Source organism: Natrix helvetica (genome assembly GCF_964273705.1).
Source record: "Natrix helvetica genome assembly, chromosome: 2".
In the NCBI taxonomy this organism is placed as follows: Eukaryota; Metazoa; Chordata; class Lepidosauria; order Squamata; family Natricidae; genus Natrix; species Natrix helvetica.
In genome coordinates this window covers 15,576,321-15,591,976 of record NC_138552.1, presented here as the reverse complement: position 1 = coordinate 15,591,976, position 15,656 = coordinate 15,576,321, and the positions used below count along the sequence as shown (strand labels likewise).

General features: G+C 40.1%; 1 protein-coding gene across 3 annotated transcripts in view; it reads right to left on the bottom strand.

Annotated features, from left to right (window-relative positions):
* WDR7 (WD repeat domain 7) overlaps window positions 1–15,656 on the bottom strand; it is a 273,050-nt gene that overhangs the window by 237,736 nt on the left and 19,658 nt on the right. For all 3 annotated transcript variants that reach the window (XM_081943578.1, XM_081943577.1, XM_081943579.1), the window contains exons 2-10: window positions 14,716–14,887; window positions 9,776–9,882; window positions 9,447–9,525; window positions 6,561–6,735; window positions 5,033–5,109; window positions 3,934–4,053; window positions 3,127–3,272; window positions 1,749–1,863; window positions 829–970 (exon numbers count right to left, since the gene is read on the bottom strand). In XM_081943578.1, the coding sequence (XP_081799704.1) occupies window positions 829–970; window positions 1,749–1,863; window positions 3,127–3,272; window positions 3,934–4,053; window positions 5,033–5,109; window positions 6,561–6,735; window positions 9,447–9,525; window positions 9,776–9,882; window positions 14,716–14,874 (1,120 nt within the window). In that variant the 5' untranslated portion in view covers window positions 14,875–14,887. The remainder of the gene's footprint in view (window positions 1–828; window positions 971–1,748; window positions 1,864–3,126; window positions 3,273–3,933; window positions 4,054–5,032; window positions 5,110–6,560; window positions 6,736–9,446; window positions 9,526–9,775; window positions 9,883–14,715; window positions 14,888–15,656) is intronic.

Sequence of the window (15,656 nt, the reverse complement as noted above, 5' to 3'; positions counted from 1 at the left end):
TGTGAGGCTTATCTAGTTCAGAGTTCCCCAACCTTTCAGGCTTCGCGGACTGGGAGAGGATGGTTCAGTGCCAGCCGCCAGAAAGCACATGCCTGCGCAGCTCCATTTGCATCAGCAGGGTGCACATGTGCCCACCGCTCATGCAACTGGAGCATGCATGCACGTGTTTGTCTGCTGCTCACACAAGTGGAGATGTACCGGCTTGCCCACTGTTTCCACGGTCCAGTTGCGAACAGTTCATGGCCCACTAGTGGGCCGCAGCCCAGAGGCTGGGGACCCCTGACTTAGTTGAGTAATGAAACATTTGCAAGCAACCAACCAAGCTCAGAGAGCACCAAGAACTCCCTGTCTCCCGATTCTTGTCTAAATAGAAACCAAGACTAATCTTTCTTGAAAGGTACAGTACCAGGTACTGCTGTCAACTCTGAAGCTAGCCTGGCTGAAGCCATCTTGGAGCTTCAGTGCTGCCATATCAGAACGGAGGGATAGGAAGGGGGAATTAGAGATAGCTGGGGCTGTGTAGTCAAAATAAAATATTTTCTCTTGAGAACCAGGGATGTTCTCACACCTGGCCGGAGGAAGGAGGAGTGATGTCATCAGACCAGGGGACGCTGCCTTGATTGGGCCATGTGACTGACTGACTGGGATTGAGGGGAAAACTTTCACTTTTAATTAGGTGAAAACCGAAGGACCCTTCAAAGTTGGTTTTCACCAGATCTGTGCCAATAAAGCTATTCTTGGAGGGACCTACCTGCCTTGGGAGTTTTGTTTGCAATGGATCTATTACTTGGAACCCTGATAGCTGCTATCTATGGTGACAACAATTACCTTCAGTCATATTTTCCTTGTCAAGTGAATCTGGGATACTCCAAATGGTGAGCCTTCCTGAAGAGTCTCCCTGGATTAGTAATTTATGGAAACACTCCCTACGGCCATAGAAGAATTGAGTGACAGGAGGGCAGATTAACAACTGTAAAACAAACCAGACATGAAACAGCTTTTTAGACAAGTTAACAAGTAGAGTAAAATCTTGTTCATCTGGATCCCAATACTATCATGCCTGTGTCATGCTATGATGCCTAGGTGAGATCTTAATTTCAGGACTGTTAACTGAGCAATGTCAGGAAATATAGTCTTATAAAAGGAAAAACTAACAATGTATATCTAACCTTACACAACGTACAGTATATGTGCAAGATAGTTGTGCAATATATAGTATATCTGTGCAATATATAGCATATGTGCAAGACAGAGGTTATCAGCAATTATTAATACTCTTTTAACCAATCAATACACAATATAATTTCAAGATGGTATGCAGAAAAGGCATATTAAAGAAATACAAAGCAAAGCTGTTTATTTGATTTTCAATCTCCCCCAGATCTGGAATCTTTGGGGCAAACTAAAAGCTATAAAAACAGCAACACCCTGTAATACAGCCCAAAAGAAATGTGTTAATAAACTACACCTGAAAATGAACATTATGTAAAAGATGAGTATCCCAAAGTATATCAAAATGACTATTATAAACATCTCGAAGAATAGGAACTTTTGGGGATACCCAAAGAACATTTGCAAAGCTGCTGGATATATATATCCCTTTAGAAAGCACTCTTATATTAAGTGGGGGGTGGGGGAATGAAATCGGCATCAAAATATAAGTAAGCAGCAACTTGTCCATGATCTCAAAAGTGTTTCAAATTATTAGCTTCTAAAGCTTCTAAACAAGAAAGCAGGTCAAATTTTACCTGTTTGTCTGTTTTCTGCTCTCCTTGGTCCAGAGTACAGTAGAGTTGAGGAGGACTGAGGTTTTCAATCACTTTTCCAACATCACTTCGAAATGACTTGCTAGCTGGTAAGCAACTGGAAACCAGAAAGTTTATATCTACCTGCTCATATAACAATTAAGAAACATACCCCAAACTGCAGCTTTAGCATCCATATTATAATAATGGACTAGATCGTTTAGAGCAATATTTCTTAATGTCAGCAACTTTAAGAATTCTTGGATTGGGAATTCTGGGAGTTATTCCACACATGTTAAAGTGCGAGGCTGAGAAACATGGAGTTAAAAAGGAAAGGGGTTATATTTCATATTTTAAATCTAAATGTGGAAATAATGTAGAAATTCACATGAAAAGCAGCAGGAAAAATGGTTCTAAAATGCGGGATCTATTTGTACAATATAATCTAACAGCAATCCTCTACATAAAGGTAAAAGTCATTATCCAAACTTAAGTATAGTTCAGGCGCTGGTTTGCTAATTAAGTTGACAAAATTAGCAAAAAGGTAGAAATAATACATTTCTGCAGATCTAAATTCAACTACTCACAGGGAAATTTAAAAAGCTAACCACCTACACACTGACAATATGAACTTTATCCTTCATTCAGCATCACAAACTGCACAATAAAGCCAGTTCAAACTTATTTATTTATCTCTATCACAGTCCCTCTCTCTTCTTTTCTTGCACATAAAAAGAAATCCTATCCTGCACATAGAAAGAAATAGTGCTGATCCTAGTTTCCTATAATGCCCAAGTTCAGACTACTGGGAGATATTCTACTTTTCTGTCGTTGTTCCAATCAAATATGTCCAAGGAGCTGTGGTGGCACAATGGTTAGAGTGCAGTATTGCAGGCTAATTCTGCCAACTGCCAGCAGTTTGATTTTGACCAACTCAAGGTTGACTCAGCCTTCCATCTTTCCGAGGTTGGTAAAATAAGGATCCAGATTGTTGGGGGGCAACAGGCTGACTCTGTAAACCGCTTGGAGAGGGCTACAAAGCACTATAAAGCAGCATATAAGTCTAAGTGCTATTTTCTTGACAAGTTTGCAAGGAGTGGTTTGCCATTGCCTCCTTCCTAGGGCTGAGAGAAAGTGAATGGCTCAAGGTCACCTAGCTAGTTTGGTGTCTAAAGCAGGACTAAATTCATGACCTCCTGGTTTCTAGCCTGATGCCTTAACCATATCACCAAAGGTCCTCTCTGTTCTAATGACAGATCAGTAAAAAAAAAATGCATGGTTTGATAAACTAATTTATTAGTATCACTATCCGTCATTCTATCTGTACACACAGAACTCTGGATAGTAATATTTATTTATTTATTTATGCCCTTTCACATACCTGGCTGGCAGTTTATATATAAAACTTTGTCCATCTTCAGTCCATATTATCAATTTGTCTGCTGACACAAAATCACCTCCTGTCCATGTCTGTCCATTTTCACTTGGAACTGAGCATAACAAGGAATAATCTCCAGCATCAAAAACCTAAAGAAAAGTAATTGCAGTAACATAAATTGGTTGTAAATTAAGAAATACACATAAATACAAATAGCCTTTCTTGTAGTGGCTGTAATTCATGCTTTATTTATTAGAAAAGGCATTTGTTTAGTAAACCCTTTCAATGAAAAAAAGGAAAAGACACTCCATTGATATCTTTAGGGTACCTAAAGAACATTTTTAGAAACACACAACAAAAGTATAAACCATCAATAAAACTTTTCAATTCAGCAAATCAAAAAACTGCAGAAAAAAAAATATTGTTCTCATGTATGAGAAACCAAACAAGGAGGCAAGATGCACTGCAAAAAGTATATATTCGATATCAAGAGGTAAGTCTCTCCCAAAAAAAAAAAAAAAAGGAAAAAGTTTGAAAACAAAAGCATTGTGAGTATTCTATTAAAGATTATTTTAACTTCTGGCTAAATGGTTGTAGTTTTCTATAAAAGTAGCAGTCCAGCAACTACAAATGTGAACTCATGTACCCTGAGGCAATTAGTTATGCAGAGAAATCACCATAGACTAATCAATTTAGAGTCTGGCTGTCTGGAGATATATACATATATTTCATGTTTGCCTCATGACAATTTGAGTACAGCAGATTGAACAATAAAGAAATACCAGCTTTCACTTAACTGGTTATCCTTACCCTCCAGTATTTAGAACAAACTACCAAAAGTGATCTTTGGGTAAATGGACAGAAGGAAATGCTCTGGCAGTTCTGACAGTAAATTGGTTTAGATTCCTCTTCAAAGATTGGTTCCGTATCCTTGAAAGAGATTAAAAGTAAGGAGAGGTTTAAAGTCTTTTATGCAAATAATCTACAATATAACTTTCATTTCTCTACTCCTCCTTCCTAAATTGCTCTTTTCCATTTTTCTTTGTCTTGTTCCTTCTCTAGCCTTGAATCCTAGCTTGAAGGATTGATTTCAAAATAAAAATACGTTTGGCCGTATATATTTCTTGTTTTTAAATTCAGCGTATCGTTTTCAAATTCCATTACAGTACACAGTTGTATTTAGTATTCAACTGTTGTTGGGGGAAAACTGAGCCCAGGGTAAGAACTGAAGAACTAAAACTGAAACTGAAAAGTGAATCCACATTTAATCCACAGTTTACAATATCAAATCTTCTCTGTCTGCGTCAATCTCTGGTGTCAATCTCACAGCGTCACGTTGCCGTCATATGATATATTGTCACATTTTCCCCCTTCACGGAGCTGTGGTGGGTGTGGGCTACACGTGACACATTCCATTGGCAGGCCATCAGTTTGATACCCCTGGCATAAATGAATTTTACCCTAATCATAGTTTAGGAAAAACAAACAAACCTTCCACTCAATAAATTTTAAATAACCGCCGAGCATCAAGGATAGCATATCTGAGCAGAAACAGAAATACTGTTGAAACTATGAGCTGCAATGGCACAGTGGGAACAATGCAGGCTACTTCTGCTGACTGCCAGCTGCCTGCAATTTGGTAGTTCGAATCTCACCAGGCTCAAGGTTGACTCAGCCTTCCATCTTTCCGAGGTTGGTAAAATGAGGACCTAAATTGATGGGGGCAATAGGCTGACTCTGTAAATTGCTTAGAGAGGGCTGTAAAGCACTGTAAAGCAGTATATAAGTCCAAGCGGTATTGATAAAAATCTTTCAAGGGTAACACAGCACTGAAAAAATAAGTCAATCAAACAGCCAATACTGGAAAAAAGAAGCTCATCACTATAAAGCTATATTTGTTTTTCCTTACCTGTATGTGACTCACTTCAGAAGTTACAATCCATACTTTGAGAATGCCAGCCACCGATACTGCTACAACAGTGTCCTCTAGAGAAGAAGAAAAAAATCATTATCCCACAAGAGAGTCGGAATTATTTCATAAATTCAGTAGCATTTATCTGATCCACACAATGAAAATAAAATGCTGAGGATAAAACCTAAGAAATGCATTTATTATAGCTCACATTCATGAGCTGAGAAGCTCAGGGGAATACACATGATGTTTGGTAAGCATAAAACCAATTTCTTGACATACAAAGGATTTTAGATCCAGTCTCCAGTCTCAGGAGCAAAATATTCTGTTCAGTCTTTGATGAACAGCTACCGCAGCCAAAGGAAACTGAACAAAGAACTGATTTGATGAAAGGCAACTTCCCATATTCTTGATATTTTCTCATTCTACATTAAGCATATGGTGCAATGATTAAGTTACCTAATCTAAAAAGGCTGAAGATTTCATGAAGGTACATGAAATTTTCAGCCTTTGGGGGGCTGTACTTGTATTATGGAATTGCTTATGGCCCAGAATTCCTCTGACTCCTCCTCTTTCAAATTGAAGGTGGAGACTGGGTTTTTGTTGATTGATCTCCTCATTGGGTCTAACGGATTTAGATTTTACGCATATGCAAACCATTCCTTAATCTTGGCTTTAAACGTAAGATTACATCCTAACATTGTTTTAAATGAATTTATTACCAATAGTTGTATGCTAACTATTTAGTGTACCCTAAATGGTTTACAATACACAATCTAAATCTCTCTCTATAAAAATGGCTGTGTGTGTGTGTGTATGTTCCAACATAACTCTAGAAAGCCTTGAGCAATTTCAACCAAACTTGGTACACAGATCATTTGCTCTCTGGAGAAAAATACTGTGGGGGTAAGACACCCCAAAGGGTGTGTGTTCAGTTAAGATACAACCTGTTGTGCCTTTAAATGGCTTCTACTGTACTGCCGTAAAATGGCTTCTACTGCACAGTGCAGTGGAGTTGCCAAGGTAACGGCTTCACAGTACTCCACAAGGGGGCTCCCTCTGGTAAGGGGGAAAATCCAACATTAGAAATTACATTTAGTCCGGACATTTTCCCCCAATAAATAAATATGCAGGCAATGCTGGGTTACCAGCTAGTACAATAATAAAACAATATAAAATGAAGTAAATGAAATAACACATAAAATATAAAATAGTCATGGCATCAACAAGAATTGTGCAAAGCCAAATTCAGATGAGACTGAACTGATTCATGCCTTGCTTTTTTAATGATTTATTAATTTGTTCCTTTATTATTGTTCCACCCAGGACTTTGACAAGGGACCGGGAGGCCCCTCACTTCATTTCATCTTTTATTGTTTATTGATTTCACTGTAATGTCTTGGATTGTTGTGAGGCAGTTGTTTGAAGTCAGGTGGCATACAAGTTTCATGTGTTGTTATTATTATTCATGGTTGCTAAGACAATTCCTGAAAAATAAGCACCTGGACTATGGTTATTGGCTCACCTTGTGTTCTGCGAGATCGAATAATGCTCATAGAACTGATCCAGTCCTTAGAAATCTTCGACACCAAGGAGTAAAGAACTTCAAGGCTGGTAGCATCCAGAACAAGAATTTCTGGATAATGGCCATGACACAACAATCTCCCTTCACGCTGCGTCCCAGCTGTGAATTGATAGAACTAAAAGAGAAGGGAAGAATGAGATCAAAGCCAGTCTAATACAGTATTCAGTAGCCCAAATACCAAATAATCAGTTTTTTTTCTTTATAAGTATCATGCATGCTCATAACAGCTTAGTCGTTTATGTTAACACAGCATTGCAGCCATCAATCCAGGGGAGCAGAAACAAATGATTTTTAAAGATGAATTAATTGACACCCTTTTTTTTAGAATTTGTATTAGATCTGCAAATTTTTCTTTAATCGTTTTGTTAAAAATCAACCTAGCTTGCTCAGAAAGTATTAACCGCCGAAAATACAAAAGATAGATGACAGTAAGCGTTCAAAGAGGTATTGAACAAAACGCAGGATCTTTTTTTTGCAAAGCTCATACAACTGTTTAGAACAATAATTATGGTAAACATTCCTGATTAATTCACCTGGAGTTATTTCATATTCTAATCATTCACATGTGCATACCCACTTGGATACTAAATAAAATGATCAAACCATCAATCCTGTTAATGAATTCAATGAAAATTAATGTAAAAATGTTGCTTTATAATAAAGGTGAGTGCCTACCACCTAAAACTGAACACTGCTTCTTTTTTCCGAGTAAATAATAATAAGCTTGTATCAAATATCTTAGTTTAGTTTAGTTTATTTAATTTATAGACCGCCCCCTCTCCCCGTAGGGACTCGGGGCGGTGTACAGACCATTCGTAATCAAAACAATAAAATGACATAAGACATAAGACATGCAACATAAACAACTCACACACACGGTCTGTTATAAAATCCCAAAACCAATTAAATATTAAGAACAATTTTAAAACCCATTAAAACCTCAATATAAAATTTAAAAATTTAAAAAGCCATCCAGGAAGGTTTGAATAGATGTTAAATGCAGTTACGATTATGGTTGTAATTAAGCCAGACCTGCTACTCGAAACAGGTGGGTCTTGAGTTTCTTGCGGAAGGAGCAGAGATCAGAGGTGGTTCTAATATCGGGGGGGAGGTCGTTCCAGAGGGTTGGGCCCATCACAGAGAAGGCCCTACTCCTAGGCACCGCCCGCCCGCACTGTTTAGCGGATGGTACCCGGAGGAGGCCCTCTCTGTGAGAGCGGATTGGTCGCAGGGATGTATGGGGTAGAATGCGATCCCGCAAATAACTAGGTCCCGAGCCATGGAGCGCTTTGAAGATGACAATCAACACCTTGAAACGCACCCGAAAGGCCACAGGTAGCCAGTGCAGCTCGCGCAGGAGAGGTGTTACATGGGAGTACTTAGTACTCCCCATAACCCGCGCGGCTGCATTCTGGACCAGCTGGAGCCTTCAGGTGCATCTCAAGGGGAGCCCCATGTAGAGAGCGTTACAGTAATCAAGGCGAGAAGTCACTAGGGCATGAGTGACTGTGCAAAGGGCGTCCCGCTCCAGTAAGGGACGCAATTGGCGCATCAAGCGAACCTGATGGAACGCCCCCCTAGCCACGGCCGTCACATGATCATCTAGCGACAGCCGGGAATCTAGGAGGACGCCCAAATTGCGTACCCTATCCACCGGAGGCAGTTGTACCCCCCCAATGGCCAGAGATGGAACACATTGGCTAAAGCGGGGCGCCGGTAGCCACAGCCACTCCGTCTTGGAAGGGTTGAGTCTGAGTCTGTTGTCGCCCATCCAGACCCGCACGGCTTCCAGACACCGGGACATCACCTCGACGGCTTCGTTGGGGTGGTTCGGGGTAGAAATGTATAACTGAGTGTCATCTGCATACAGATGGCACTCAACCCCGAATCCTCGAATGATCTCACCCAGCGGTTTCATGTATGTGTTGAACAGGAGAGGGGAGAGGACCGACCCGTCCTGTGGCACTCCACACGTGAGGAGAAAATAATGATTAATGGAATCTTCCTGGCCCAGTAAATCATTAAACTGAGTTTTCCTGACTAGTGATATAAATCATTATTTAAATCAATTTTATTTAAATCAGATTTACCCTATAACAAATTACCTGACTTTCACTATTTCTGCATTCCAGCTGGCTCCTAAAAGACAGCAAAAACAGGTGCCTTTAACTGTCTCACAATATAGCCATAATTTATTTATTTCTTTGTGGTTGTTTTGCCGATTATCCAGAAGATTATTAATGGTTTTAGTTTTCAAATATTTCATCACATAAAAATACTTATCTAATACAGATATTAGATTGTGTACTTGAGTCACTTCAAAACCATATCAGATTAAAGAAAAGCTCAAAAGGAGTTTAATACACTAAAGCCTATGTATTTGTTTATATTTATATTTATACATAACTACAGGAAGTCCTCGACTTAGAACCACAGTGGAGACCAACATTTCTGTTAAGTGACCCATTTGTTAAGTGAGTTTTGCTCCATTTCATGACTTTTCTTCCCACAGTTAAGTGAATCACTGCAGTTGCTAAGTTAGTTACCTGGTTGTTAAGTGAATCTGGTTTCCCCATTGACTTCGCTTGTCAGGTCATAAAAGGGGATCACTCAACTTTGGGACCCAGCAAAGGTCATAAGTACGAACCAATTGCCAACCGTCTGAATTTTGATCACACGATTATGGGGATTCCGCAATGGTCGTAACTGTGAAAAATGGTCGTAAGTCCATTTTTGTCAGTGCCATTGTAACTGTAACAGTCATTAAATGAACTGTGGGTAAGTCAAGGATTACCTGTAGTTTAATCCACCCTTAAAAGTATTTACCTGTATGCCGGTATGAGTGCAGGCTAATTTTGTAAATTCAATGCACCTTCCATCATTCACATCCCAAAGGCACATTTCTCTATAGGAAGAAAAAGAAGGCAACATTGGTATAAATGTTAAGCAATCATTATTTGGTACTCTGCTGTTTATTGATTGATCATTTTAGGAAGGGGTAGGAGGAGGATGCAAAAATTATACCTGGACTGCCTCTGAAGGCAAAAAAATATTGCCCAAACAGATTTTAAGCTAATATTTATTCCTGTATTTATAAGAGACCTAAAACAATTCAGTCAATCAACAGAAAACGTGGCTCAAAAACAAATCCTTACCCGCTTTCAGATGCACTCACTATATACTGTTTCTCACTTGAAGAACTGGCTTTGGATAAACAAGTGATTGATGCTGTATGGCCAAACAAGAGAGCTCTAGGATTTATCTAGAATCAGGGAGGGGGGAAAAAAGACACAAATAACTCAATTATTCAATTTCAAATATTACTAAAAAAATATATAGAAAGCATTGTCGAAGGCATGAGAATAATACACACATTTGTAAACTTTTCATACCCGTCGACCCTGAAGATGGCATACGGGTAGCCATATTTTATTGTAGCCTTTGCATTTTTTTTTAAATTAGCTTTTATGTTTGTAAGTAAATGAATTTAATAACACTTCACCTGCTAACTGTTGAAAGGGGGGTTGTAAGGATAAAGGAGGAATGTTGTGTCTAGGTATTCTTTTCCCATGGGAATAGAGAAGATGCCTGCAGCTGGATGAAGGTGGAGTTTGGAGTCACTGGGCTGTTGGAATGAGGATTGATTGGAGGGTCCGACTCAGGGCAGAAGTTTCATAGTTTTGCTCTTATTGGGTGCAATTCCGGATCCTGTCCAGAGTTCGAATTACACCAAGCCCTTGCCAATTTAATATCTACTTAATAAATAGACTTTGAAAAGAAGATGGATACCTTGGACTTTATTTTTTGGGACATGTTGGAGGTTTGACAAAAGCCACGGTAGCGCAGTGGTTAGAGTGCAGTACTGCAGGCCACTTCTGCTGACTACCAGCTGCCTGCAATTTGGCAGTTCAAATCCCATCAGGCTCAAGGTTGACTCAGTTTTCCACCCTTCCGAGGTTGGTAAAATGAGGACCCAGATTGTTGGGGGCAATACGCTGACTCTGTAAACTGCTTAGAGAGGGCTGTAAAGCACAGTAAAGCGGCATATAAATCTATTGCTATTGCTATTACCTTTATTTCCCCAATTATGAGTGAATAATTACTATCTCAAGGGATTTGGAAAAACAAAGTATGAAAAGTTGAGAAAACCGTATTCTTTATGATAATTTTGAAAAGTAGGTCGCACAAGTCATTCAAGCATGAAGACTGTCAATTTGGCAAAGCTATTCCAAAGTTGTGATCTCTCATTAAGTGTTTAAATTGCCTTCCGAAATTACAATTGACTGCATAGGAAGTGATCCAATTCTCAAGGTCTTTAGCCTGATGGCAACACTATGTATGGAAGGTGAATAATTTACTGCCACAAAGGGCTTTGATATAGCTTTAATTATTCCGAATAAAAGGCCTGCATCACACAAATCCCCAAATATCATTCATCTTGCTCTTTCAAAATTCATTTTAAAGGTAATGAATATTTCTTTGGAAGACAGTTGCACAGGTGGATTTATTTGCAATTCATGAAAACTGAAGTCTTTGGTTCAATACGTGAAGGATGGTCAAGGTAGTCCTTTGGAGCTCTATTTGACACTGCACTGTGCATTCCAAAAGAGCAGCCAATTAGGCCCTGTTCACTGCATGGGGAATAAAAGAATCCAGTGCAATCACACTGCTAGGAGGTATTTGCTAAGATTTTACAGCTTTTTCTTCTAAATGAATCACAAATTAAAACTGGGGAATCGTCTTCTTCTTCTTCTGCCATATCCATCATCGGACGTTGGCAATCATGTTGGGCGATCCTATTTTTATCAACAGCCACACGAAAAAGTGCTGCTGAGTTTTGTCTAAACCAATCCCTTAGATTTTGAAGCCGTTGTGTTCTTTTTCTGCCTGGATCTTGTTTGCCTTCATTTTTTTTCCTGGAGGATTAAGTGGTATGGTGTATTTTTCTGGGTGTCTCATCACATGACCAAAATATTCTAACTTTCGCTTTTTCATGGTTTTGATGATTTCCCTTTGCTTTCCCAGGCGGCTTATCAGCTCCTCATTTCTGATTTTATCAATACAATACAATACAATAGTAGAGTTGGAAGGGACCTTGGAGGTCTTCTAGTCCAACCCCCTGCCTAGGCAGGAAACCCTATACCGTTTCAGACAAATAGCTATCCAACATCTTCTTAAAGACTTCCAGTGTTGGGGCATTCACAACTTCTGGAGGCAAGCTGTTCCACTGATTAATTGTTCTCACTGTCAGGAAATTCCTCCTCAGTTCTAAATTGCTTCTCTCCTTGATTAGTTTCCACCCATTGCTTCTTGTTCTGTCCTCAGATGCCTTGGAGAATACTTTGACTCCCTCTTCTTTGTGGCAACCCCTGAGATATTGGAACACTGCTATCATGTCTCCCCTAGTCCTTCTCCTCATTAAACTAGACATACACAGTTCCTGCAACCGTTCTTCATATGTTTTAGTCTCCAGTCCCCTAATCATCTTTGTTGCTCTTCTCTGCACTCTTTCTAGAGTCTCCACATCTTTTTTACATCGTGGCGACCAGAACTGAATGCAGTATTCCAAGTGTGGCCTTACCAAGGCATTATAAAGTGGTATTAACACTTCACGTGATCTTGATTCTATCCCTCTGTTGATGCAGCCTAGAACTGTGTTGGCTTTTTTGGCAGCTGCTGCACACTGCTGGCTCATATTTAAATGGTTGTCCACTAGGACTCCAAGATCCCTTTCACAGTTACTACTACTGAGTATGGTATCACCTATACTGTACCTGTGCATTCCGTTTTTGTTGCCTAAATGTAGAACCTTACTCTTTTCACCATTGAATTTCATTTTATTAGATAGTGCCCAATGTTCAAGTTTGTCAAGATCCTTCTGTATCTTAAGCCTATCTTCTGGAGTGTTGGCTATTCCTGCCAGCTTGGTATCATCTGCAAATTTGATGAGTTCCCCATTTATTCCCTCATCCAAATCATTGATGAAGATGTTGAAGAGTACTGGGCCTAAAACAGAGCCTTGGGGTACTCCACTGCATACTTCCCTCCATGTAGATGCAGTTCCATTGAGAACTACACGTTGAGTGCGGTTGGTGAGCCAGTTACCAATCCATCAACCCAGCTTATACGTAACAGCCGCCTGTAAATCCACATTTCATCTGACAAGCTTGATTTTCAATCTCAGGCTTACGTTGTGACTGCAGAGGACCGGGTTTTTTTTTTATCCGCTAGAAGCGTGATAAAGCCAAAACTATGAAAATCGGGGAATAGCCTACCCAAACTTTGTATGTGATTAGCCACCTTTTTATTTCTTATTTAATGTTACAAGAAGAAAACAGAAAATATATTCTGAGAAATTTCCTTCCCTTTACCAGAATAGATATCACTAATAAATTTAATATTAAGTTAGTAGATTAGGTTTCTTCATAAATAGGCTGCAAATGCAACTGAACGTAATACCTGCCAATATAAATTGAACAAAAAGGGATATAAAACAATGATTTCAGATTTTAGGTCCGTGATGGCGAACCTATGGCACATGTGTCACAGGTGGCACATGGAGCCATATTTGGTGGTACGTCAGCCATCAGCTCTGGCGCACGCATATTTCTTACCCCTTCCCGAGGGTTGGGGGAGGCTGTTTTCGCACTCCCCAGGCTTCAGAAAAGCCTTCGGAGGTTGGGGAGGGCAAAAAACAGCCCCAATGGCCAACCGGAATTCCGGGAATGAACTTCCTGTTGGCCTGTTGGGGCCGTTTTTTGCCCTCCCCAGGCTTCAGGGAAGCCTCCGGAGGCTGGGGAGTGGGGCGTCCATGCAAGTGCGGTGTGTGTGTGTCTTGCAGGTGAGTGCAATTTCCCTCCACAGCCTCCGGAGGCTTCCCTGAAGCCTGGGGAGGGCGAAAAACGGCCCCAACGGGCTAACCAAAAGCTTGTTCCCGGCTTCCAGGGGGCGGGGGAGGCCGTTTTCGCACTCCCCAGGCTTCAGGAAAGCCTCTGGAGCTAGGAGGGGGCATGTGTGCAAGTGCAGGTGGGAGGATCTTGCAGGTGAGTGGGGAGGATTCAATTGGTGTGGGCATGCACGTGCGCGCAATACTGCGAGCGCGCAACTTTGGCACGCTGTAAGAAAAAGGTTCGCCATCACTGCTCTAGGTTATTTGTTTGGAGGTCAAAATTGCTCAAAGGCTCAGTCTGAATTACAAGCGGTCTGCCTGCCTTAGAAACAAATAAATCAGTAGTACATTTTTAGAAGCAGGATGGAGAAACAGAGACGCTGCATTCCAAAATCAGTATTTGAATTATTCTTTTTAAATTTGTGTAAGCATGCTGACCTCCAAAGGGTCATGGGAGAAAGGAAGCCCCGCGGAGTCACTTTTCATTGATTTTCCACGATTTAATGGTTTTTTTTAAAAAAAAATAATCAGCAGCCCCACAAAAGCAAGCCTATGAATATCAATAACATATATTGATTGTTCTTGTTTAGGAAGTAAGGATTTTCCCGGGAAACGCAAAGATACTATTAGCAACGCCTTTTCAAGAAATTACAAAACATGCACCCAATTCAAAGTGAATTGTATAGAAATGTACTTAAGACTATATTTCTAAAACATTTCAAATAAAACTTGATGTCAGGCCTGCAGTTATATTCCTTTTTAGGATCTTTGGCCTGCCACACTCTCTATTATTTCTTTATGCTGTTTCATTAGTGTAGTAATTGGGAGGGGGGAATAGAAAGGAGTAGAATTGTGGAATGTGTTGTTGTCATTCTTTTCTAGAAGCCCAAGATCATCTTTTGTCTCCATACCTCTGCACCTGACCGGAACCAGCTAGGTGGAGATGCCAGCGTGGCCGAAGAAGATTGGACCATGTGATGGATTGATGGGTGTGGGGATAAGCTCATGAACTTTCAACTGGGTGGAATCCCAGGAAGCTTTCAGATTTGGGATTTCCACAGTTCGATGCCAACATGTCTGTCTTATTAAATTGGAACTTTAAGGATAGTTTTGCCTTGGACTCTGATTTAATTCTGCATGATATTTGGAACGCTGACACTTGATTTATTTCGGGGAAAAATTTCTAATTCCACAATTTAAACTTACTTTTAAATCTGAAGAGAGGTCCCATAGACATATCTGCCCGTCGTGACATCCTGTGACAATCATGGAAACATCATCCATTAATAGCGAAGTGGATACACAGTGAGTAGGAGCTTTGTGTCCCCACAGCACGACTGGCAGGACCAAGCTGTTGCCCGCCATGATGGTTTTACGCCTGAAAATACAAAAGTTTAATAAAAACATCAAGAACTCATTTTCTTTAGTGGGATTTTAGAAATATGATCTTGGGAACATACAGCGAGTACGTCTAAGGAGTGGCTTAAAGTGGATCGATGCCATCGCATCCTTCACAACTGCAGGTAACACAACATTGAAGGCATTTTAATTCTTCTGAATGAACTAAGGTTAGTAAGAGAAGAAGAGCAAACTACTAACAAAGCGTTTTTTTTCCCCATAATAATTTGAATCAGGTCATTTATAAATTTAGGTGCTGCTTTCGTGCAGGATAATCTCAGTGTTTAATGAGTAATATTGGAAGTAATTCTCTCCTAAAAATATCTGATCCAAACTCTGCGTGACCTCAGAAAGGTCATGCAGAGTTCAATCCAGCCAGTAAATGCTCAGTTCCATTCAAAACATGTTAAGTATTTTGACCATTCAGGGAAACTGGGAGATTTCAGTGGCAAATGCTATACGTATCTTACAATACAATACAATAGCAGAGTTGGAAGGAACCTTGGAGGTCCTCTAGTCCAACCCCCTGCCTAGGCAGGAAATCCTATACCGTTTCAGACAAATGGCTATCCAATATCTTCTTAAAGACTTCCAGTGTTGGGGCATTCACAATTTCTGGAGGCAAGCTGTTCCACTGATTAATTGTTCTGTCAGGAAATTTCTGCTCAGCTCTAAGTTGCTTCTCTCCTTGATTAGTTTCCACCCATTGCTTCTTGTTTTACCTCAGGTGCCTTGGAGAATAGTTTGAC